This window comes from Mixophyes fleayi, chromosome 7 (genome assembly GCF_038048845.1).
Source record: "Mixophyes fleayi isolate aMixFle1 chromosome 7, aMixFle1.hap1, whole genome shotgun sequence".
NCBI lineage: Eukaryota > Metazoa > Chordata > Amphibia > Anura > Limnodynastidae > Mixophyes > Mixophyes fleayi.
This window is the reverse complement of record NC_134408.1, coordinates 12,653,001-12,678,120: the sequence shown is the minus strand read 5'-3', so window position 1 is coordinate 12,678,120 and position 25,120 is coordinate 12,653,001. Positions and strand designations below refer to the sequence as shown.

General features: G+C 43.1%; 2 protein-coding genes across 2 annotated transcripts; one reads left to right on the top strand and one right to left on the bottom strand.

The window, feature by feature from the left end:
* On the top strand, nucleotides 1–10,897 carry CDIP1 (cell death inducing p53 target 1). The gene is made up of 5 exons (XM_075179098.1): nucleotides 1–90; nucleotides 4,743–4,843; nucleotides 5,066–5,173; nucleotides 5,885–6,176; nucleotides 7,554–10,897. The coding sequence occupies exons 2-5, from the start codon at nucleotides 4,759–4,761 to the stop codon at nucleotides 7,663–7,665; spliced, it is 597 nt and encodes a 198-aa protein (XP_075035199.1). The 5' UTR covers nucleotides 1–90; nucleotides 4,743–4,758; the 3' UTR covers nucleotides 7,666–10,897.
* A 3,148-nt stretch (nucleotides 10,898–14,045) lies between these two features.
* Nucleotides 14,046–21,638, bottom strand: LOC142097344 (nmrA-like family domain-containing protein 1). The gene is made up of 5 exons (XM_075179097.1): nucleotides 21,531–21,638; nucleotides 16,912–17,150; nucleotides 15,239–15,488; nucleotides 14,803–14,993; nucleotides 14,046–14,458 (listed from the first exon to the last, which is right to left on the bottom strand). Exons 1-5 carry the CDS (start codon nucleotides 21,568–21,570, stop codon nucleotides 14,279–14,281), a joined length of 900 nt encoding a protein of 299 aa, XP_075035198.1. The 5' UTR covers nucleotides 21,571–21,638; the 3' UTR covers nucleotides 14,046–14,278.
* Nucleotides 21,639–25,120: the final 3,482 nt, after the last annotated feature.

The window sequence follows — 25,120 nt, the reverse complement described above, 5'->3', positions numbered from 1 at the left end:
TGTAGTTGCGGGGGAGCTAGGGGCGGGACCACAGTTCCCGGAGTGCAGTGCGAGGAGTAAACAGGAGCAGCAGGAGAGGTGCAGAGTGAGGTGAGTACAGGGGGCTGTGACGTCACTGCCCCGTTATATGTCATATATCTGCAGCAGCACTCACCTGGTGGTGTTATATTATATAATGTATGAGACTTGTGTCTGTCATTACAGCTTCATTATTATTATATGTCATGTAATACACCCCAGTGTGTCATTATAGCTGTCATTATTATATGTCATGTAATACACCCCTGTGTGTTACTGTAGCTCGTATTATATCATGTAACAGAGCTCTCTGTGTTGTAATATTGAATATTATCTCCTTATGCCATGTTATACACCTTTGATTGTTATTATATACACATATATATATATATCCTGTAATCTCTCTCTCTCTCTCATATATATATATATATATATATATATATATATATATATATATATATATATATATATATATATATATTCCTGTAATATCTCTCTCTCTCATATATATATATATATATATATATATATATATATATATATATATATATATATATATATATATATGAGCTAGGTGATATATGTATTAACTCCTGTAAGTAATACTTGTATATCTGGTGAGTTCTGATGTCATTGCTTATAATCTGCAAGTTGTGATGTTCGGTCTCCAGTGGTCATTAGGACAACTTGTGTACTATAAGAAATGAAGACCTCCTCTTACTGTCTGTTATTACAGATATTAGAAGTCACTTCTGTGACCCGTATAAAATGATTTAACCTACAGCCTCTTGCTTTTCAGTGGTCACAGAAGTCATCGGGGACTTACACTCCCTATTGTAGATTATAGGGATATTATTATAATGTCTCTGTGGGTTTACCTCTATAATAGGTATATACAGTCTCCTCCTGTTCTATACCTCTATAGGTGACTGTATAATGTAACGGGAATTCCCTGAATACATCTGTATATAAATACTCCGCTACCTGTCACATCATATGTCCGGCTGTAAGAAGATTGCACACACAGCCTTGTGTCTTATTACATTAATAGAGGGGAATCCTGGCCATATGTGCAGATCATTAGCACTAACTGCAGCTGTAGTCTCTGTATGTACTGCTATATCCTGTATTACAGTCACATCTCTCTACATATAATGATGTATGCAGTGTGATTAGTAAACGCTGGCTGGGTTGGGTCTTACAAGGTCAGGTACGATTCCATACAAAGCCCCCTGTGTTACTAGTAACCACCATTAGTGATCCGCAGCTCCTGGCACGGTTGTGCATTGTCTGAGTAAGCTGTTTCTGCTTCCAGCCTGAGTTCTGTTTATTCAACACTAAAAGTGTTTGTGCGAGAAGGAAACATTGAGGTAAAAATGTCATATCCAAGTGTATTGTTACACAACAGATCCCTGAGGATTTCCATACTGCGGTCATTCCTTAAGTCCAGGCTTTTGACACTGGTGACTGTTTAGGGGAAGGCTGATTACACCCAAGTACGTATTAATAAAAACTGAATGTAATAAATTATACATTTGGGTTCTGACAGCAATATCAGCTATAGGGTAATGTCCTCTCTATCATTTCTTCCTTGTGCTGTGTTGCTGATACTTTGTGGCTACTTCGTGTTTTGTTTACTAGTTCTCACCGCACCTAAAGCTTAACGCTGCGCTGTACACAGAGGTTTCAGACGCAGATCCTTTAACTTTTCGGTAATGTAGAGGGTACCTGGATGGTTGTGATGCAGACAGGATGCGTAGATTGGGGGTAGTAATGGGAAGAGGTGATGGTGCTGGGAGGATACAGGTTCGGGAAAGCCAGTTTAGCCTGTTCAATGTGATCACACTTGGCCTAGGTAAGATTCAGAGTATTCTATTAAGTGATAATGACCTCAGTCACGTTTATTTGGGAATCGGGTACATAACAGGGGGAGTAGTTGCACTAATATAGATTTACCATATTAGTTACTGCTTCTGGGGAATTACAGTGGTATTTATAGCTTTAACCATGGTATGTACTGTGTACACAACAAGATTGTGCTGAAACACTGTTCTCTAATCAGTACACATTCCTTTCTTCTTGGTAATTACACAAGTCTCATATATCAGGAGTTAAAACTTCGCTGTCCTGAATATTGAGGCTATTCTGTCTTCTCTATATGTAAGACCACGGGGTCTATTTCTTTTGCAGATTTTTGCTTAAAATCCCCCGAAAATGTCACTTTTCGGGGGTCAACTGCATTCTTAAGTATACAATATCTGCTGCGGTCCCACTGTTATCGTAAGCAAGTCCCAATGGGTTTCTAAGGGGACTGCTATTTTTCGTGCCTGTTGGCTAAAATCAATGAATCCTATGGGGAGAGCATTGCGGGTCTTTGGATCCTTCACCGCATCTTCCCTGCTCTTCCCGCCGGCCACTATCACAGAGGTGGCCCCTTGGCGATAGTGACCGTAGAGGAGATAGGTAAAAGGTGTGTTCGCCGGGACAGCCGTTTATCATGACCGCTGTTCCGGCAGAACGCTTTTAATAATTGGTCACAATCTTTCGTTCCTTATCATTGTGTAAAGGAATGCAAATGATTGTGCCAAAAATCCAGTTATTGTTAAATATGCCCTCATATCTAATGTATCCCTTAATCAGCTACATCGGGCCTGAACAACCTGCGGCTCTCCAGCTGTTGTGAAACTACAAGTCCCAGCATACCCTGTGAAGGTCTAGCTATTCAGGCCTTTTTCCACAACACTAAGCTCCCTGTCTCTGGTGTTGCCACAACACCTGCGCTTTCCCTGTTTATTAGTGTGTGTGATAATTGGATTTACTTAGGTGAAGTGACTGAGAATCTCTAGGGCTTATTTGCAGTGAAACATAGCAACCAATTAGACACTTGCTTTCATTGTCTAACTCACTGTAGGAAGATAAAAAGCTGATTGTTGATTGGTTGCTATGGCAGAGTGTAGCATTATTAAATAAACCTTTTTTTTGTATGCCTGTGGGAACTGCGAGCTATTGATTTGGGCAGTGTGTGTATGCACATTGTAACACTGCTGGTGAATTGCAAAATAAAATGGTGGCGGTCCTGTGTGCATATCTCCCAATTGTCTCAATTTCGGCAGGATAGTCCAGATTTTTGGAAGCTCTGGGGGCTTACACTGCAGTGGACGGAGCTTCACCAAAAGTGGGCTTTTTATGTGGGCTGGGATGTGTGTCTACCTGTATTACGATTTCTACAATGACTCCACTGTTGGTGCTTTCTAAATAAAGGATAATAATATAGCCACAGTCATCCACATTACTATACAGAATAATTCTAACGTGATAAGACACTGATGCATATACATGTATAAACTCTTGTAAACAATATCTATGTAAATGGTGAGTTCTGATGTCATTGCGTATAATCAGCGTGGTCTGATGTCATCAGTTCAGTGGTCATTAAGAAAACGTGTGTATTATAAGGAATAACACACCCCTAATGTAAATTAATATAGATATTACAAGTCACCTCTGAGTCTGTGACATGAGCGCGTTTCTGAAAAACCTTTATGTGGTCTCGGAACTCCTTGATAACTTATAATATCCTTTAGAATTTACTGTAGTGGGTATCTCCTATGTATTATTTTTATCCTTAGCTTTGTATTATTAATATTATTATTATTATTATTTATTTATAAGGCGCCACAGATTCCGTAGCGCTGAATGCAGAAACAAATAACAAATGGATGAGATAATACATAAAAGTAGCACAGATGACTATGAGTAATGCTAAGGAGCTCGAACTGAATTCTGAAACGGATAGGGAGCCAATGAAGGGATTTGTACATCCAGAAGGTTTAAAGGGAACCTTAGATTTTCATACCTAGGTGTCTTTATATATTTTTTTTTCTGCTAGTTTATTGCTTGTAATAATGACTTTAAAGATAAGTAATGAACTATTGAGAACTATCTGAAGCTCTATCGCGCACAGGATCTGTACAAGGAATTCTGTGCTGGTCTGAAACAGTTTTGCAGAAATATAAAATGACTCGAAAACTTGTTCAGAAACTGTGCAGAAAGGAAGGAAAGTTTCTGGACACAAATAAAACTATCTAGAAAGATACAAGTCACTTTTATAAAAAGAGATCTTAATACCATTCAAAAAAATGTATATATAAAGGTTTCAGGAACTTGTCGGAACTGAAGATACTTGAGATAAATCTGTCCTCCTCTCCATAGCCTGAAATGACTGAAATCAGCACAACAACATGCTTGGTGGTATTTTGGATGTTTTTCACCTGATAAATATTGGGGATTTGGAACATTGAAGTAATATGCAACATTGTACAGCATTATGGAGATTCACTTTCTACAGGGATTCAAAATCTTCCTGCTGGTTTCAGAGTTCTGTTACTTCTTATAAAGGTGGGAGGGACACCACTTGGCTGTTATATAAGGGAATGTAAAAGTGGCTCCCTTTTTAAATTTTGGCAGCTGTGTACATAGCTGATCTGGCGTGTAATGTTAAGCACCGCTTTACAATCACAAGGAGGGAATGACAACTGACACAAAGGTTATAATGAAAAAGAGATAAGTTTACTTAACTTCGATTAATAAGGTTAGCAATGTACATAGTGAATCACCACTTCTGTCACCACAGGCTGGTATCCCATGAAGGGTTTGTATAGTAGTGAACTTTTATATAAGTAATGAGATAAATACTGATTACCTGTAATTTCCTCTATCACCAGATACATCTATAGCACAATGGCGAGTGACCCTCCCCCTCCCTATCCTGGGGGTCCGACAGCCCCGTTACTAGAGGAAAAGCATGGCTCCCCCAGCATGGAAGGTAACATTGTACTATTCTCCCTTCCATAGTTCTACTTTGCTCCCCATGCTAACGAATACACAGGCTATTTTATTATATGTATGTTCTCAGCCCACAAAACCGCTGTATCCGCTCCGTGTATTGTGTAATGTTACGGGTCATATCATTGCATGTGTGTGCAACGCTCATCATACTGTGTAGTTACACAAACCGAATGTTTGTTGTATACTATTTATTTTCTAGATAACAGACAGCCGCTTGGGGCCTACCCTCCTGGCATGCCGTTTGCACCCCCAGAATCGGGACCCCCTCCGTATGAGGCAAATCCAGGCTACATTGCACCAAACCAGGGTAAGAGGTTTAAACTTGTCTTGACGGAAAATAACTAAATAAAAAAAGGGGTTTTCTTATATGTATGTACAGTGGTACAATGGACATTACTATGATGGGATTGTTTACCCATTATATTAGTACCATTATTAGTCCTAATTGGTCAGGAAGACATAAGGGTAGCATCACCTTTATATAACAAGGTTTCTCCTCTATATAGAATCAATAAGCTGCCTTCCTTCCCTCAGAATAGATTTTTATTTTTTTTATTTTTTGTACCTACCTATTCCATTATTCCAGCGTTGATGGAGCAGGGTACAGATGCCCACCACTCGGCTACCTGCTCTCAACCTGATTGGCGGGTCTGCAGACCTCTCTGATAGACTGTATGGAGCTGTAGGGGATGGAACGTTTTGGTTGATCCTGGCACTTAGTAGTGAAGAGGAGTGTCAGGATAGTTGCATGGAAACTCAGGTCTCCAGCCCAGTCAAATTTTCCATGCTAGTTGGGATGACTGAGCTCGGTCAACGCTGGAATCGCTAACCGGGAAAGCTGAAAGTCAAATGAAGAAGACAAGGCAGTTAGCGGACTTGTACCCCCCAACCCCCCCCCCCCCCTAACTCCATAACAGTATAATTAATCTGGCTAGAGAGCTCTTGTGTTGATGAGAGGTAATTTTGTATATAAATGACGTTGACTAAGAAAGCCATAACTCTTCTGATTCTCTCCCAGGTTTTTACCATACTCCTGGGCCTTACGCCCCTATGGGCTACTACCCACCGATCGCCGCGCAATATCCACCTTCGTTTCCATCGCCCGGGACTCACGCCACTACTGTCATTGTGCCGCCCGGAGCCAACGCTGCCTCTGCCACCACCACGGTGACCGTGCTGCAGGGGGAAATGTTCCAGGGCTCCCCGGTACAGACCGTGTGTCCCCACTGCCAGCAGCCCATCATCACCAAAATCACCCACGAGATCGGACTGATGAATTTCCTGCTGTGCTGCTTCTGCTGCTTTGTGGGGTGAGTGAGGCGGGCACTGGGGTGGGTATATGGGCAAGAGGGGTGTAAAATTTGTAGGTTGGGTGTTGTGATGGAAAGTTCTTTATGCATTAGAGGTGCGAGTTCGGCATTGGTGGTCGGTAGATGATATTCATGACATAGATGTGGGCATTAGTGGGATAGATGGCGTTATGAGTTACAAAGAACGAGTTTTAGGGGCAGAGTTATACCAACATCATGTTACCATTTTCCAGTATTTTTACTATCACAGTAGCGTTCGTCTCAAAGGGGCACAACCTGTGTGTCCAAAACCTAAGTGGGGACTTCAATCTGTTTTTGGGATCCTCAAATTGTCAGATGTGTACTACGGTTCCCAATAGAATATAATGCACAAGTAACAAGTGTAAAATCATGGTTATTTTTTCTCTCGTTCCAAGTAAACCTATTGCATACACCTGACATATCGGTAAACTTACGTGATAATGACTACGTTACAGCGGTGTAGTATCTCCTATATAAAGCCATCTACTGATAAATGAGCATTAGCGAGAGTGACCAGCCCATGTGCTGGCGGGAGCATGCTCACTGTACCCCACGAGAAACATCCTGTGACATCATCAAGCTGCCAGCTTGCAGTACATTGGCTCTGAATGGTCACAAGAGATCAGTGTCACCAACAACTAATTATAACATTGACTATGACCCAGAGAGGGAGGAGCACCGTTGTATGGCTGATTTTCTCAATTTAATAACTGTAAATAGCAATTATTCTCACCAAGAATCGGAGATGAGTTATTTGCACAAATTCCAACTGCAACTATGCATTTATCCTTTTCGCATAATACAGAGGGAGAGGCACACATTATATTATTACACCACTCTCACGAAAAGTGACTGAAATATAAAAGTTTACACTTCATCATGCTACCTCTTAGAGCAGTGATGGCTAACCTGTGACACTCCAGGTGTTGTGAAACTACATGCCCCAGCATGCTTTGCCAGCTATCAGCTAGTTATCTACTGGCAAAGCATGCTGGGGATTGTAGTTTCACAACACCTGGAGTGTTACAGGTTAGCCATCACTGTCTTAGAGTGTATCGGTAGCCTTCAGACAGTTTTCGGGCTGAATGCAATGTTTAGCCTCTCCGTTTACTAAGAAATTTTGATAATATGTATCAATGACGTCACTAGTCTTTAGTAAATTCATATGGCCGCATTGTCATGATTATTGGTTCTGTGCCATGTGTCCCAAGACCCTACTGACGGATAACTGCGTGAAACCTCTGTCGGTCTGATAAGGCTTTAGACGTATAGTCTGTACTCAGCTACAGGAAGGTGCTAGGGTGTGTTTTTCTTCACTAACCCATTTTTCTTTTACATTTTGGTTTCTCCTCTCAGATGTGACCTCGGTTGTTGCCTCATCCCTTGTATGATCAACGACCTGAAGGATGTAACCCACACCTGTCCCAACTGCAAGGCTTATATCTACACTTACAGAAGAATGGGCTAAGCTCTCTTTGTCTGATCCACCTCAGAGCTACGATCTCATCTCCTTCTCCGTCCACCCATCGCCACTAAAAAAAAAAAAAAAAAAAAAAAGCTGTGAATTATCTTGTTCCGGAGACTGAGTACGGCCGGGTCACTCATCCTGTGGTCTCCTCTAACGTGAAGACAGACGTCCATTCTCCATAGAGTTTCTTCTCCTGGTGATTAGCAGGAGAACTTCTTATTGAATAAGACCTGTAATGCTTTTACGATTCCTTAGGTCTTAGGGGGTCAATGTGTCAAAATCTTTGCTAGTTCATGTAACCAGATTCACAAGGAACCCATTGAAATGTAGTGTCTTCACTGGTAGGGGACCTCTTTCCCCGCGTGTGTCATCACTGATGGCTTCAAGAGAAGGACCTCCCGAAGGTTTGTGGGATATGAAGATGTCATTTTATTTAATTTGTGTGTTTAATTAATGCTTCAGGGCCATTCTGGCTACCTCAAATATTTGCGGTATTGGGGTTTTTTTGAAGTCCGATACTGCTTTGTTGAAGAAGGTGAAATTGGTCAGTACCACCTAAAAAAAAACCAACTTAAAGTACGATTTACTGCTGGTCATCTCTTGATGCATGTCCTAATACTCTCGCTATAGTTTTCTAGGCACCTACAAAGACTTGTGTCTTTATTTAATTGCTTTTCCCTCTGAGAATCGAAGTGAAGGGTTTAATTGAGGCCAGTGAAAGTCCGTCCGGTAGTGACGGATAGTCGGATTCATAGACACGCAAACGATACACACGCACAATACACAGTTTTGTCTAATTGGGTCTAGTCAACGATCGTGATTGTCAAGGGAAGGAATGGATGGCCTAGTTTTTTTTTTGGGCTGTCTGTACATTAATGGGAATGGTGGATGCCATTCATGACTGCCTACACATCGATGGGCGAGATCGATATTGTGTCAGGGGCTGTCTAGACCGTCGGTGCGCGGGGCAGATGTTGTACAATGGCTGTCTACACACTAACGTCATACTCTGTTGTGTAAACGTTTTAATGGGCTGAGCAAAGTTTAGGCCAATATTTTTTTTTGTCCTCTTTGGTATACGAGCGTTGGATGACGGTAATTAATATTCACATGGGAGCCACTCCTATTTGTTTTCTGCTGATAGCGGTTGAGAATGACGACTATGATGGTTTTACAGATGAGTACAGACAGTAGACATATAACCGTCGCCCTATATCCCTGCAGTGCATGGAATCCGGTCCTCCGTCCCCGCCTTGCACTATGAGACCGCGTACAGCTGCTGATTCTTCGCCATATTTTGGAATGTTTCCGTTTTTGCTGCACCTCATTGCCTCTGTTACTATTGCATCTCGTTACGTAGCGTAGTTTGACAACTGTATATAAAACAAGATATATATTGGGAATTGCTGCGATTCTATATTTTCTGTACAGGAATTAGTTTCATTTTTCCCATAAAGCCATGGGGCTTAACGTTACAAGCCTGTGGGTCCTGCTGTTCTATAGCTCTCTGTGGCTTCTTAGGTGGTGAAATTACCATATGACAATACCGATAAGAGCGTTTATCCTGCGCTCGGATGCACTGAACGAATTCTAATTTTCTCAGGTTTGCTGATTTATCGTGTACGGCTTGGCATTCTGCTGCTTCCCAAAAGTTGCATTAAATCCTATATCTGTACAATTCTGGTCGATATTTGCGTACTACACAGAGCAACATTGTCATTGTATGTATGCGTGATATATAATCCCATCTATACCAATTTCCAACTCCGGTCTGCCTGCTGGACAAGTTTAGGGGTAGTATCGCCTTCACACGGCTTTGATTTATATACTTGTGCACTTCTTCCTTCAACTTTTAACAAAAACAAATGGTTTATTTTTCTGCCGCCTCCCTGTGCTTTTCAGACATGTGTTTATACTATCAGGCAGAGTTGTTTGCTTGCGTTGCCCTGGCTTTTGCCTGATGGCATAAAGACATTGCTGAAACGGCACAGAAGGTAGCTAGAAAGCTGAAGTGAAAGTCGTAGGAAGCCGCGTACAAATCGGCACAGTAGTGATTTTGAAGGTGGGCATCGCCTTTTAAAGGCCACTAAATATAAGAATGATATATTTTATTTAAAATGTCACCCTAGGGCTCTGCTCCACTTGGGTTCCCCAGGCTATCTCTGACTGCGTTCTTAGCTGTGCGGGCGATCTCTCCCAGTACCCGACCCCTTCCTGCTTTCTAAATCGGGGGTGCAGCAAGACTATCTACAGTAAGGTGAGCAGAGTACAGGGTTGATTTATACAAGGTTTCAATTAAAAATATATGATATTATGTTTTTTTAGTCCTTCAAAACAAATATCCTATTAAGGCATAGCGGGATTGGTGGTTTCATTATTTTACTGGACTGGTAGCCCATATTTACTCAAAGCTGGAGATATCTGTACGTGCTTATAACATTGCTCTTTGCTTTAAGATTCCCACCCCTGTTACACGGACAATTACTTGGTATCTACAGCTGCATGCTGAGGTTAGCATGTACCCACTTGTCACACAGTACAGGTGACCGTCTTGTGAGCCGAACTAATATCCAGCTTTATCTGATTTCTAAGAACTAGTGACCCCACTGAGCCAACGGGCCTTAAGTTCCTCATGATGGGCCTGATTCATTAAGGAAAGTTAAGCAAAAAACTGAGTAAGTTTTCTTAAGTGTACTGGACAAAACCATGTTACAATGCAAGGGGTGCAAATGAGTTTATTATTTTGCACATAAGGAAAATACTGGCTGTTTTTTCATGTAGCACACAAATACTTGATAGCTTATTTGTACACTGAAATTTAAAGTTGATTTAGGACATGCTCTACCCCAACTATAAATCTGTCCCCACGTTTATAATTTACCTCCCCTCCAATGCAACATGGTTTTGCCTTACTTTTACCATAACTTTCCTTAATGAATCGGGCCCGATGTCACTAGCCCAACGTAAGCTGAGTTTCCGCTGCCAGCACTGTGGATAAGTGACGGGTACATTTTAACTTTTCCATTTGGACAATAGATCTTCCAACTGCAAACATAGTAACTCAATCACCAGCACAAACAGCTGTCAAGTGGATTTTTGTTTTAAAATTTTGCCAATTTAAATCTGTGACTTTGTCCATTGCCACAAGACTCTCACGGCGGCGGCGGATCTCTAACTGTGAAAAAAATGTTTTATTTATTAGTAAGTTGCATTAAAACACTACTGACCTTAAGTTGTTTGGCTCATGTTGTGCTTTGAAATGTACAAGTGAACGAGGTGTAGTTGTCTGCCGATCCAGTCGGCTGTTTTCACAAACGGGTTTTGGATAAAAATGAATCGACGTAGATCCAAATCACAAATGCTGTAAATGACTGATGTGAATTTGGCACAATGAACCAAGGAAGGTCAAAGTTTTAATGCCGGTTATTTAGTCATGTAAAATGTAATTGATCTAAAGTAGTAACATTGGTTCCTTTGCATGATTTTTAGTTCGTAATGTTGTCAAAGTTGATGCAAGTTGGATTACCCCCAGTCTCCCAGCGTAGACTGAAGATGTAGGTGGTACTGATGAACGATCACAGCACACCCAATTACGTCACCCCCTCTGTGGCGAGAAATTACCAATGTTTCACTCTCTCCTGGCTAATAACATCAGCGACCAACTAAACTAACCGCATATTCCATTAAGAAAAATTCAGTCTGTTTCCTGGGTCTGGTACCTAAAATAGATTGCCACACTGCTCACTGTTCTGTCTTTGGAAGACAATAGATAAATTGGAACCCACCATTAGATCTAGTTAACCACTCGTTACCTCACATCAAACTATGTTAAGCTGGGTACACACTACACTGATTATCGGGCCAATCAGACGATATACGACTGATTGGCCAGATATCTGTGAGTGTGTATACTTACCAGATGGTCCAAAGTCACACCCCAAAGTGCCGATCATCGCTTCATCTGGTTGGTCGTACTGGTTAGATTGTCGTTTAGCAGCTAGTGTACTGTCAGCAGCTGCTGACAGTTCAATGTAAATCTGCACTTTCTGCATCCCGAGTGAAGGAGAACAGAGACAGGGAGCAGGCACATGGTCAGCGTTACAGATAGTGAGAAATGCCGGTTGTTTCATTCATTCTGCTGCAGCACAAGTCTTTGATGTACGCTTCACTAGGTTAGCTAAATAAACGAAGAGTGGTCTTTAAGGACAGAGCGGACACTGCAGGACATTTGCATGCTTCAGTTCCTCCCCATATCATCTTCCAGGCTGACGGTGACAGGCTGTAAATCTGAAGGTAAACCTTGTGTAGTGTGTACACATGAACCAGCATGCTGATCCTGTCTTTTTTTTTTTTTTTTTTGTCTGTCGTTCATAAATCGCTAATCGTTAGCATTTCATGTAGTGTGTACCCAGCTTTACCTTTGTAGGTTCTGCCCAGATAAATCTGATAGATATGGGACAATGTTTACCATGGCTCTTGACTGCTGTTTAACCATTGATAACAAAAATTAAATTATGTACCCTTGTAAAACTCTGAATGTGTACGGATACTATAGACCAGGGCGCCATCGGTGTAGAGCAGTGGTTCCCAAACTTTTGCAGTTCGCGGCACCCTTAGAGTCTCCAAATTTTTTCAAGGCACCCCTCCAAAATAATTATTGAGCAGTCCTGTTTTAGAAGTAGTTGGGTCAAAAAATTGTAATAAGTATTTAGGTCAGGACAGAAATACTTATTTAGTTGTATGCAAAAATGCTCCCTCTGCATCCAGACACTCTGCCCTCAGGCACTCTGCCCCTTCTGCATCCAGACACACTGCCCCTTCTGCATCCAGACACTCTGCCCCTTCTGCATCCAGACACACTGCCCCCTCTGCATCCAGACACACTGCCCTCTCACACTGCCCCCTCTGTCACGCTGTCCCCCCTCCTCTGCTCTGTCACGCTGTCCCCCCTCCTCTGCCCTCTCTCACAATATCCCCTCCTCTGCCCTCTCACACGCTGTCCCCTCCACTTCCCCCTCACGCTGTGTCCCCCTCCACTTCCCCCTCACGCTGTGTCCCCCCTCCTCTGCCCTCTCTCACAATGTCCCCTCCTCTGCCCTCTCTCACAATGTCCCCTCCGCTGCCCCTCTCACGCTGTGTCCCCCTCCGCTGCCCCTCTCACGCTGTGTCCCCCTCCGCTGCCCCTCTCACGCTGTGTCCCCCTCCGCTGCCCCTCTCACGCTGTGTCCCCCTCCGCTGCCCCTCTCACGCTGTGTCCCCCTCCGCTGCCCCTCTCACGCTGTGTCCCCCTCCGCTGCCCCTCTCACGCTGTGTCCCCCTCCGCTGCCCCTCTCACGCTGTGTCCCCCTCCGCTGCCCCTCTCACGCTGTGTCCCCCTCCGCTGCCCCTCTCACGCTGTGTCCCCCTCCGCTGTCCCCCTCCTCTGCCCCGCTGTCCCCCTCCTCTGCCCCGCTGTCCCCCTCCTCTGCCCCGCTGTCCCCCTCCTCTGCCCCGCTGTCCCCCTCCTCTGCCCCGCTGTCCCCCTCCTCTGCCCCGTTGTCCCCATTGTCTGCCCCGCTGTCCCCATCCTCTGCCCCTCTGTCCCCCTCCTCTGCCCCTCTGTCCCCATCCTCTGCCTCTCTGTCCCCATCCTCTGCCCCTCTGTCCCCCTCCTCTGCCCTGCTGTCACCATCCTCTGCTCTCCTCCTCTGTCCCACTGTCACCATCCTGTCACCAACCTCTGTCCCGCTGTCACCATCCTCTGCTCTCCTCCTCTGTTCTCCTCCTCTGTCCCGCTGTCACCATCCTCTGCTCTCCTCCTCTGTCCCGCTGTCACCATCCTGTCACCAACCTCTGTCCCGCTGTCACCATCCACTGCTCTCCTCCTCTGTCCCGCTGTCACCATCCTCTGTCCCCCTCTTCTGTCCCACTGTCCCCATTCTCTGTCCCCCTCCTCTGCCACGTTCCCTCTCACTCTGCCCCGCGCCAGCCATAAAAAAAAAACAAACAAACACATAAACTTACCAATCCGTCGGGCGCCGGGACCCAGCAACCTCCTCTCTCCTGCAGCTGTCACTGACGCCGATATTCAGTGACAGCTGCAGGAGAGAGGAGGCTGCTGGGGCCCGGCGGTTTGGTAAGTTTCTGTGTTTTTTTTATGTCTGGCCCGCGGCACCCCAGTGACAGCGCCGCGGCACCCCTTGGAGCCGCGGCGCACAGTTAGTATGTTGGGTGTTCTCCAAGTGCTCTGGAGTCCATAAAACGTACTGGAGGTAGGTGGCTTCTGACAAAATTAACACAAGTGTGTACGTAGGGAATTTAGATTGAGTTCCCCTGGCAGGGAATGGATATAATGCCCTGGGTAATATGTTGACACAAGATAAACGTTAATAATAGTTGACTTGTCTTATTATTGTTTTGTTTTTTTTATTAATAGAATCAACTTTATAAACATGGTTTACAAAAACAAATGGCTCCAACCAGGAGTGGTTATTAGTGGGCAGGTAGACAGGTAGCTGGGTAAATATTTCGGTTTACAGAAGGCTCATACGTGGTCCAGGGAATGTTGTATCACATAGAAAATAATACTTCACAGTCTTTTTCTATAACTCCCCAGGCAATGGGAATGAATCACTTACAGGTCCTTATAAGAGTCCTTGTTCTCCTCCATATACTGCTGGAACTTCTTGGCTTTAGGGTTGAGTTTGAGAGTGAGCTCTATGTTCCGGTCGGGGTTCATTAAGTAGAAACGGAACATGTTGGCCAGTTCTAATGCTCCTGGGAAGCCCAATTTCTCGTAAGCCTCAAGAGAAATCTGTAGGTAAAGAAGTATAGAGTAATAATAAACAGATTTCAGCCAACTGCCTCACTCTTCAGTATCTCTCGGTAATTATCTGCAGCGTGTCTCTTCCACATGACCTAGTGGTGATGGCGTGATCACCCAGAGACACTAAGGGGTATATTTACTAAACCGTGGGTTTGAAAAGGTGGAGATGTTGCATATAGCAACCAATCAGAATCTAGCTGTCATTTTGTAGAATGCACTAAATAAATGACAGCTAGAATCTGATTGGTTGTTATAGGTAACATCTCCACTTTTTTCAAACCTGCAGTTTAGTAAATATACCCCTAGGAACATCTTAGAGCACCAATACTCACTTTGGCATCTTTGAAGGTCGTGCCGGTGACTTTTGTCATTATTGCTGCGTACTGCTCCACCGTTAGCTTCTCTCGGCTGAGCCCCAGGTCCTTGCCTGCGTATTGTGACGGAGACTTCAAGATAGTGAGGACGACCGGACCAAAGTCTTTTACAGACATTCCATCCAGCGGTACGTCACCCATGGGGAGGGCTGGAATGACATTTTCAAAATACATATTGGTACTCTTCATAACAGAATTCTAGAACAGTGTTGACTATAGTTGTGGAACTGGTATAAAACTCGCACCAAGTTGGGTGTATGAACTGTATTTCATACAGAAGTGTTTTTGACACTACAATCTTTACATCAGTTTAACAGGAGCTCGTTCCTCCTACAGAGGAGCCGCTATGCCCCGTTTTACCATGCACCCACAAGACATCACCCCAGTGTCATACCAATAGAGTAGCCGTCTCCGTCCTTGTTCTTCTGGGGCCTGGTGTAGGTCAGGAAGTTCTCAAAATAACCGGGAAGTCTCACACTGGCCATAGGGACTCCGATCTCTCTGAAATATTCCTCTACTTCCCCTTTGCCATCAAAATGTGGCACACGGAGCTTCCCCCCAGTCAGCCTCTTCACGTGCTCCAAGCCACTGAAGACCACAAACGTCAGGCCAAGCCGCTTGGTTAGATCCGCGATCAATTTCCCCTGGAAAGAAGAAAGACCTACGTCAATCATGGAGTCATTTTATGCCACAATAATAAATAAATAAATGAGGTGTAATTGAAAGTGGTTGCAGTAGAAAGATGGAAACCTCTTAAGTGACAGATGGCCTTATCAGATCAAGTCGTTATTATTGTAAAGCATTCTTGCCAACTTTATTTTTCTCCTTGTTTTTATCTAATGTATATATTAATAAATAGAAATATTCTTGTTATAGCACTTTCTTTAATTCCTATGCTGGGGCTAGTAAGACTCTGTAGTGCTCACCATTCACTACAAGATCCATTGTGTATTTTCTATTCACCCATAACCACTTTATTTTCTGCAAGAGTCCTCCTGTCAATCTTATTGAGTAGGATAAGCTGCCTAAAGTACAATAGCTCGATGTCATGGCCTAGCGGCATGGGATATGTGTGACGTCATAGGGGTTCACAAGCAAGCAAAAATATGGCAGAGAACAGGCAGAAAAGTTGAGGACAAAAAAGCCCTAAATTTGCTTATAGGCTGCACAGAGGGATAACAAATATTCTCTATGCTAGGCACAGTTAAGCAAAAAAACTTTCCCCCAGTTACAGTCCCTTATATATATGCAAGTTAACTTTAGATTGCATCCTGTAAAACACACAATGGACTTGTTTAATTTTACAGAGAAGTCAGAGTTCTCCTAATGTGTTCTTAATATATCAGCTACCTCCATTAAGTCATCTCTTAAGCTCCAATTGATGGCCCTCTGTTGGATCCCCCCTACCCCAATGAGAGTGTAAGGAGAAGAGAGTTCTAATATAACCAATGATGCAGCAAAATTATTTAATGTTTTCATTTTCCTAGAAAGTAATCGTAAAAATGTCTCGGTGTTGGTGATTGACAGAAAGCAGAATGCTTGTCATTGTATTATATGTACACCTTGCTCTCACTAATCTTACAATGAGATTGTGGTTTGTATTATAGAGGATTAGGAAATTAGAGGTTTGTCACAACACAATTTTTCCTCTACTGTAAAATCAGAGATTAAAAGGGAACTCCTCCTGAAGTTAAAGCTGCACCACTACCTATTATATACCTGGTACTAACTTGGTGTTTCCAAGGCTGCTGCTAAAGGAATCACTACGTTTCTAACATTGGTAAAACTGTGATAGTAAATTCACATGAACAGCTGTTCTGTCGATCATAGTTTCCTTTAGAACTCCCGGCTATTAGTCAGGAAGCCGTGCTTTACAGGCTCCAGCATCTCCCAAACTGAGAGGGTCCTCAACATGGGACCGTCATAGTTCCACCAGCCGGAGGGAGTTGCGTCAAGGCCCAGGTGGAGTTGCCCTTTAACAGCTGGAGACTTCAGGAGAATAAATACAGCTACGATGGTAACTAGCATTCCTCTATAATCACAGCCAGATACCATGGAGGCCTTTACCTGGGCAACCTCCTTTGCCTGGTTGAAGTGTTCCCAGTAGGTGGTGAGCACGAAAGCTGCATAAGCTCCGGTTAGTGCGGCCTCCAGACTCTTCTCATTGTCCAGATCTGCGGACACCACCTCCGCTCCGGCCTCTTGCAGCTTCACAGCGGCTGGCTTGCTGGCGTCCCGAGTCACCGCCCTGACGGCAAAGCTGCCATCTTGTAGTAGAGCGTCTGCCACTGACCCACCCTGAGCTCCTGTGGGAGACCGCGATAAGCAAATAGTGAATACCATGAATAAGTCACACGAGATACTAATAATAGTCACAAAATATCAAATGTATACAAACAATTAGACAGCCTAGGCGCCCATTCAAGTTGAAGAGGAAATGAGAAATGACTTAGATAAACACAGAAATTGATTTATTGTTGCATTGTATGTCAATGCATTCTGATTCTCACAGGAACCTATTTTAAAATGCTTTAACTAAACTACATTTGGACTAATTATATTTGAGATTGGAGCGGAATATTCCTCTGCACACAGACAATCAGAGGTCACATCCTGTCTCTGGATCAAAGACACCGCAGCTTTATAATAACTGATAGCAAAATAATTACTTATATAATCTAGATAAAGTTACAATGACAACTATCTCATTCTAGATATATATTTGTGAATGTTACAAGAGGCATTTTCAGAGCATGTCATCTTGCAATGTAAGGCTTAGTGGTCCTTTAAATGTCTCAAGAAATAAAGGAAACAGGAAATTGGATTTGGCATCAATAAAGTAGAGAAGTGTGGTCAGGAGGATGTGAATTAATAGACAATATCGGTCTCATGTCACAGAGGCTCATTGTGTTGTCAATAAACTATGCATCAGCTGCCAGATGAACCTTGGAGGGGAGCCATGAGGATCTTACTTTGCTCACTGACACGTATGCTTAAGGCAAGACAGACATGGCTCAGAAGATATGTGAGCAAAGGTCTCAAGCAAAGACCCACTGACTGCTGTGTGTACTGTGCAGGCAAAGCTATTATCAGCCGAGACATTAAACTGAGTCACCTGCCCACAGTGACAAGTCCAGTGTTCCATTCTGCCCCTCAGTATCTTTGTACCTAAGGCAGCTGCCTCTACTGCCTTCCGCTAGCACCAGGTACATAAAGAGACAGGGATCAGTTAACTCTCAGTGACCTTGTCTCGATTTTACAAGACATTCTCACTTCTCAACTCTGATTTAAATTAACAGATTTTGAAACATATTAGTACATTATATTATGAGCTATGCTATAATATAAACCTGGATGTGATGACTTCGTACACAGTGGGTCATTACTAAGGCAAAGCAGGGAAAAAGCTGCCAGTCCTGTGCTATAAAAATACATGAATCCTTTTACTTTATCTGCAAGTGGTTTATGTCTCTGTGTTCAAACTTCTTCAAATGCCTACTAACACATCCTTCCAAAATTCCCTTCATAGAAACATATCTGACTTTGTTTAATAAGTTTAACTATTACAAAACGTGTTGGCAGAATCCTATTTGATCAGTCTGCCAGAGAAGCATATGAGCACCTCACCGCACTGTTGCATCTTCCCCTGACATCATGAGATACAAACTACCAGTCAAATCTCTTTTTAATATATAAAAATGTGTACTCTGTGTTTCAAAAAATGCATTAAAAATAATCCTAATAAATGGCTATCCAGTGCAATCATCACAAAGGTAAAATGCTTCAAGCAGCTTCAAGAAAACCCTTTTTTTGTATGTAACAATTGTGTATGAGCCCTAAATGTGCCCAGTGATTGGTGGTGGTTTGATTTAATAACAGTGCAGGGAGGGTTGGCAGACAATGGCATAAGTGAAGTATAGTAAGTACCAAGGAGGCAGGATTATTGATATTGTCAGTGCAGTGGGGGCTGGCCATTTGTTCCACAAAGTGATCTGAGAATGGGACCAGTGCAAGGTAGAAGGTGGGCAATGGATTCAATGCAAGAACCACTAAAGTATCACCAGAGCTGGAATAAGGCTCTGGGGAGCCTGGTGCACTTAAAACACGGGGGCTATCATTTAAGACAAACACACAGGCAAAACTGTGTGTACTACTGTAAGATGCACGCAGCTCTGCCTTCACGAGCAGTACAGTGTGAAGTGGGACATACCTCCCAACTGTACTTATGGTCAGACCAAATCCTGACTAAGCGAGACAGTCACCCATATTTGGGACTGCCCCACCACATTCAGCACAGTTGGCAGACTGTCTTGCTTTCTCCTACCTGTCGTGTCACTTTCACCACCTGTGGCTGCTGGTGTCTTTAGCTCAGTTGCTGCTTGTCTGGATCCTGGAATGTTGGAGGCCCTATTTGGAAAAGAAAAATGGGTACATGAAATTTTGAAAACTCCAACCAGTCCCAGCAATAAATCAATAGTACCTGCATTTAATAATTAGGCCTCACTCCAGCCCCAACATTAAATTAATAGTATACACTTTTAATAAATAAACCTATTTCCCTCCCTCCAAACAGCCCCAGCAATAGATTAATAGCATTTACATTTAATATAACCATTTCCCACAAACATCCCCAGCATTAAATTATTAATATTCACATTTAACTCAGACCCACATTCAATTAATAGCCCCAAACCACCCCAGCATTAAATTAAAGGTCCCTCCACCCCATATTAATTTAATAGGCCTCAGTATTAAATTAAATTGCCCCACAAATAATAGCACCCATTAAATAATTATCCCCAACCTAAACTCCACCATTAAATTAATAGCCTACCTCCCAACCATGTACTATTAAGACAGCCCCTCATATCACACAATATATTAAAACCCTCCCATTCCACACTTTAGCAGCTCCACCCCCTCATACACACAATTTAGCAGCTTCCCCTTCTATCCTACACACACTTTACCAGCCCCACCCCCTCACACACACACACACACACACTTAAGTAGCCCCATCCCCTTACTAGAGATGCTCAGGCTCGGTTCCCCGAGAACCAAACACAGATCCGAGTACCGAACCAGCTCGGTAATTCCGCGCGCCCTCGGAATTGAAAACGAGGCAAAACGTCATTGTTACGTCGTCGGATTTCGTAAGTTTTGGATTCTATAAGTACCGCCCTCCACGGCGATCCAGCGCCATTTCACAGAGGGACACAGAAGGGGTAGCACAGTTCTTGGCAGTCTCTAGTGCTGTTGGACAGCGTCATAGGTAGAATAGAAAGAGGAGGGGTACCAGTGTTCTTCAAAGTCTCCAGTAACTTTCAGGAGAGCTCCATTGCTCCATTGCTAATTGTCATTGCTGAAATAGAAATAATTAATAGGTCTGGTAGGCTTGGTCTTATAAATCTGCAGTCCCATAATGTACAGTGTTATATAGGTAACACACAAAGAGGAGAGCTCCATTGCTAATTGTCATTGCTGAAATAGAAAGAATTAATAGGTCTGGTAGGCTTGGTCTTATAAATCTGCAGTCCCGTAATGTACAGTATTATATAGGTAACACACAAAGAGGAGAGCTCCATTGCTCCAATGCTAATTGTCATTGCTGAAATACAAATAATAGGTCTGGCAGGCTTGGGGGTAAATGTATCAAGCTGAGAGTTTTCCGGTGGGTTTGAAAAGTGGAGATGTTGCCTATAGCAACCAATCAGATTCTAGCTGTCATTTTTCAGAATGTAGTAAATAAATGATAGCTAGAATCTGATTGGTTTTTCAAACCTGCCGGAAAACTCTCAGCTTGATACATTTACCCCTTGGACTTCTAACTCTGCAGTCTTTGTTTCAAAGTGTATGAAAATAATATTGTGACCTGTGAGGTGGTCAAAATTGACTGCAAATGACTTGAAATTAGTGTTATTGAGGTTAATAATAATGTAGGGGGAAAAAAAGCAGAATTATGTAATTTTAGCAAAAAAATAGGGATCCAAAACCGAACTCAAAACACACAAAGGTGGTTTTGCCAAAACCAAAACACAAAGTTAATCTAGATCCAAAACCAAAACCAGAACACAGGGGTCAGTGAACATCTCTACCCCTTACACACACACTTTAGAAAGCCCCACCCCCTCACACACACACACACACACACTTCAGCAGCCCCACCCCCTCACACACATACTTCAGCAGCCACACCCCCTCTCACACTTCAGCAGCCCCACCCCCTCTCACACACACTTACCTTGTACCTGCAGATGCCTCCCTCTCACACATAGGACAGCAGCTGTCATGTGACACGCCCCATGTGACCTGTGCACATTTTGCAGCCACAGAGGGGAGGAACAGAGCAACAGACGGATCCGCGGCCACATTAAGGTAGGTGTCTGGTCCTGGAGCAGCCACCTAGTACCACACTATAGAGGGTGCTGGTCAGCCTGAGGCCATCGGGTTATAGGGCCTCTCCGCCCCAGGGTGCAGCGGGTTAATGGGGATAATGTGTAAGTGTTTGTATGATACAGGTGAGCAGACGGCACAAGGTTAAGCAATGGTCACACACTGTAATCTGCACACACAGACTTCTCACACACTGTCTGCACCTTGCAGCACCTCTGTCTACCCCCTAACCAGTCCCTCTCACACTACACTCACCTGTACCTCTCACCCACCACCCCTCACACTCCACTCACCTGTGGCTCCAAAGACAACAATCACTTTTTTCCCAGACATGGTGGATGAGGCTCACTGATATCAGGCACTGCAGGAATAACACAGCCAGCAGAGGGACTGGTTTATAAGGCAGCCCCTGGGTCTTCCTCCTCCCCTTACCCTATTTGGTCTGACTGTCATTATGACTCAGCAATGTACACAAAGGACAGGATCAGGGGGCAGCGGAGGGGGAGACGTACTTGTGTGCTACATGAAAAACAGACATTATTTTCAATACGTGCAAAATAATAGACTAATTTGCACCCCTTGCATTGTAACATGGTACTGTCCAGAAGAAAACATACTCATTTTTTTGCCTTACTTTCCTTAATGAATCAGGCACTATGTAAATAAACATAACTTTTAATAAATAATAATAATAGCAGCCAGATATTTGCTTTCATTTCCTATACACTCTAGAGAAATGATAGCGTGAATCTGATTGTTTGCTACAGGTAACAGCAGCCAATCATGTTCCAATCCACCAGATTTCAGGAATGTTGTCTTTTTCTTTTTCACGGAAGTGCTTAGGATGTAGAGAAAAGGTACAACCTGCTTATAAATCTATCACTAGGAAAGAACGCACAGTCATTTGTGACATAATAAAGTGAAAATACGGTATATGTATTTTAATAAATGTTCCCATCAGACAGAAAAAGTTCAGTGTCTCATGAATGAACGCCAGCGGAGAATAATACACTTAATGCCGGCTCTGTAATCCGCTCTATTGATGTGGATTGGGTGAAGTCATTCCACATGTAAGGTCACCTGGATACACTAATCCTGTTCTCCTTACAGATGCCGTGTAGGTAACTGATACCTAGAAGTCAGGGATTATACAATAGACTGACAGAAACGTTGTATGTGAAACAAGGATCCGTTTTTCCCATTCTTTGTATGTCCACCAAATTTTTGGTGGACATACAAAGTCTTCAACGTTGATGGGTTGTAGCTATAATAAGAAAACTGTCAAAGGCATATTTGGGTGTGACAAGGATCTTTATTAAATGGCGAAAAGCCTTATCGGCGCCGTTAGGTCTGTTATCGCTTCGCCCTATACATAGAAGGGTGATCGCTGGTAAAATCACTTCTTTTATGTGTAAAGATTTTGAAATATTTTTGAAATATTTTTATCTATTTAAAAAAAATTCTCGCTAAGTCAAACTGAAAGCGCACATTGCTAATTCCTGTGCGCAAATGCAGCTACCTGTCCGTCAAGCGTATTTCAAGGAGCGCGCCCACTTCACAGACTTTAAAGACACCCTCGTGAAATGAATCTGCCCCTGGTTTGGCGGGTTGGCGCACAGGCCTTCTCGAACAACATCAGTGCCCGACTTCATAAATGCTCTACAGAATGAATGGGCAGAAACTCCCACCGAAACACTCCAAAATCTTGTGGAAAGCCTTCCAAGAAGAGTGGAAGCTGTTATCACTGCAAAAGGGGGACCAACTCCATATTAAAGTATATGTATTACATATACAGTGTCATTACAGTCCCTGTTGGTGTAATGATAAAGCGTCCAAATACTTTTGTCCATATGGTGTATATCTAATCTATTGTGTTTGCTTTCTATTGATTGACAGATGTGCAGAAACTTGCACTCTCATCCTAACTAAGCATTCTACTCCAACAATCAGCCATTGTTTGCAGGTTTCTGTACATGAGGAAATTACGGAGAGTAATTATTGGCCATAAATAATGAAGTAAGGCTGTTAAAAACAAAAGCCATTGTAAAATGTGACATCTTCCTTGCTGTGGAAGGTAATAAGCGTTTGTGTGACCCAATTGTCAAGTCAGGTGGCTTTACTATAGCTTCTAAGCAAAACGCAATATACAAAATGCTCCGCTAGCCACTTCAGTTGTTATCATTCTTGCAGAATTAATTGATGAGAAGGGTGTTTTTAAACCTCTGTTTAGCTCAGATAAATACAACAGCAAATTAAGTAATATTTTGTAGTGGGTGGAAGGGGTAGGAGGAGCTGCCGGAGGAATGAGCAGTATTTTCGAAATTGTTCCACTAAATATCAGCCTAGACCTGCGTTCAGGAACCAAACTTTGCACGTTTCACTGGAAGAATTTTAACTTCCTGGGGCTGCACTGATTCCATTAACAGCGCATTGATTCTCCTGATGTTCTGCTGCAGGTGTGTTTGTTAACAGATGTCTCTGGATAAAATTGATCTGTTGAACCCAAGGCTACGTCCACACAGACATTTATTCAGACGTGAGCGATGCTGGAACAAGCAGACATCGTTTATCATATTCTATTTACCTGCACACTTTAAATAAAGCCGCTTCCATGTATCTAGCCTAAGGCTGCGTCCACACAAATGTATTTCCTTGTGGGCAGAGTAATCTTGAACACTGAGAAACCTCATAAACAAATAAAATATTTGTATGTGAATCGTTACATGCAGAATAATAAATGCACATACCCTGCACAGCAGAGTAATGTAAGACCTCTATACTGTATTCAGTCTTTATCTTTTGCCCAATTTAGCTCCCTAATTTTTAGTCAGTCAGATCATTTACAGCACAAGATACTACACAAATATTTTTCACAAACTCTGCTGCCTCAGTTTTTATGATGGCAATTTGCATATACTCCAGAATGTCATGAAGACGAAGATGAATTGCAATTAATTTCACAGTCCCTTTTTGCCATGACGAACTTTATCCCCCAAAAAACATTTCCGCTGCATTTCAGCCCTGCCACAAAAGGAAGAGCTGACATCAGGTCAGTGATTCTCTTGTTAACACAGGTGAGAGTGTTGACGAGGACAAGGCTGGAGATCACTCTGTCGTGCTGATTGAGTTAGAATAAGATTGGAAGCTTTAAAAGGAGGGTGGTGCTTGAAGTCATTGTGCTTTCTCTGTTAACCATGGTTACCTGCAAGGAAACATGTGCAGCCATCATTGCTCTGCACAAAAAGGGCTTCAGAGGCAAGGATATTGCTGCTAGTAAGATTGCACCTAAATCAACCATTTATTGGATCATCAAGAACTTCAAGGAGAGAGGTTCAATAGTTGTGAAGAAGGCTTCAGGGCACCCAAGAACGTCCAGCAAGTGCCAGGACTGTCTCCTAAAGTTGATTCAGCTGCTGGATCGGGGCACCGCCAGTGCAGAGCGTGCTCAGTAGTGGCAGCAGGCAGGTGTGCGTGCATCTGCACGCACAGTGAGGCGAAGACTTCTGGAGGATGGCCTGGTGTCAAGAAGGCCAGCAAAGAAACCGCTTCTCTCCAGGAAAAACATCAGGACAGACTGATATTCTCAAAAAGGTGGTAAAGTAATTTTCTCTGATGAATCCCCTTTCAGATTGTTTGGGGCATCTGGAAAAACACTTGTCCAGAGAAGGAAAGGTGAGCGCTACCATCAGTCCTGTGTCATGCCAACAGTAAAGCATCCTAAGACTATTCATGTGTGGGGTTGCTTCTCAGCAAAGGGAGTGGGCTCAATCACAATTTTGCCTAAGAACACAGCCATGATTAAAGAATGGTACCAAAACATCCTCCAAGAGCAACTTCTCCCAACCATACAAGATCAGTTTTGTGATGAACAATGCCTTTTCCA

Bases quoted from the DNA above. Each gene is read 5' to 3' on its own strand.
- LOC142097344 (XM_075179097.1), bottom strand. From the start codon at position 21,570: ATGTCTGGGAAAAAAGTGATTGTTGTCTTTGGAGCCACAG. The intron at 15,489-16,911 runs GTAAAGGCCTCC...TCTTCTTTCCAG, and splicing joins AGGCAAAGGAGGTTGCCCAG to GGGAAATTGATCGCGGATCT. The intron at 14,994-15,238 runs GTATGACACTGG...ATGTCATTCCAG, and splicing joins CGGAGACGGCTACTCTATTG to CCCTCCCCATGGGTGACGTA.
- CDIP1 (XM_075179098.1), top strand. From the start codon at position 4,759: ATGGCGAGTGACCCTCCCCCTCCCTATCCTGGGGGTCCGACAGCCCCG. The intron at 4,844-5,065 runs GTAACATTGTAC...TTTATTTTCTAG, and splicing joins TGGCTCCCCCAGCATGGAAG to ATAACAGACAGCCGCTTGGG. The intron at 6,177-7,553 runs GTGAGTGAGGCG...TTCTCCTCTCAG, and splicing joins TGCTTCTGCTGCTTTGTGGG to ATGTGACCTCGGTTGTTGCC.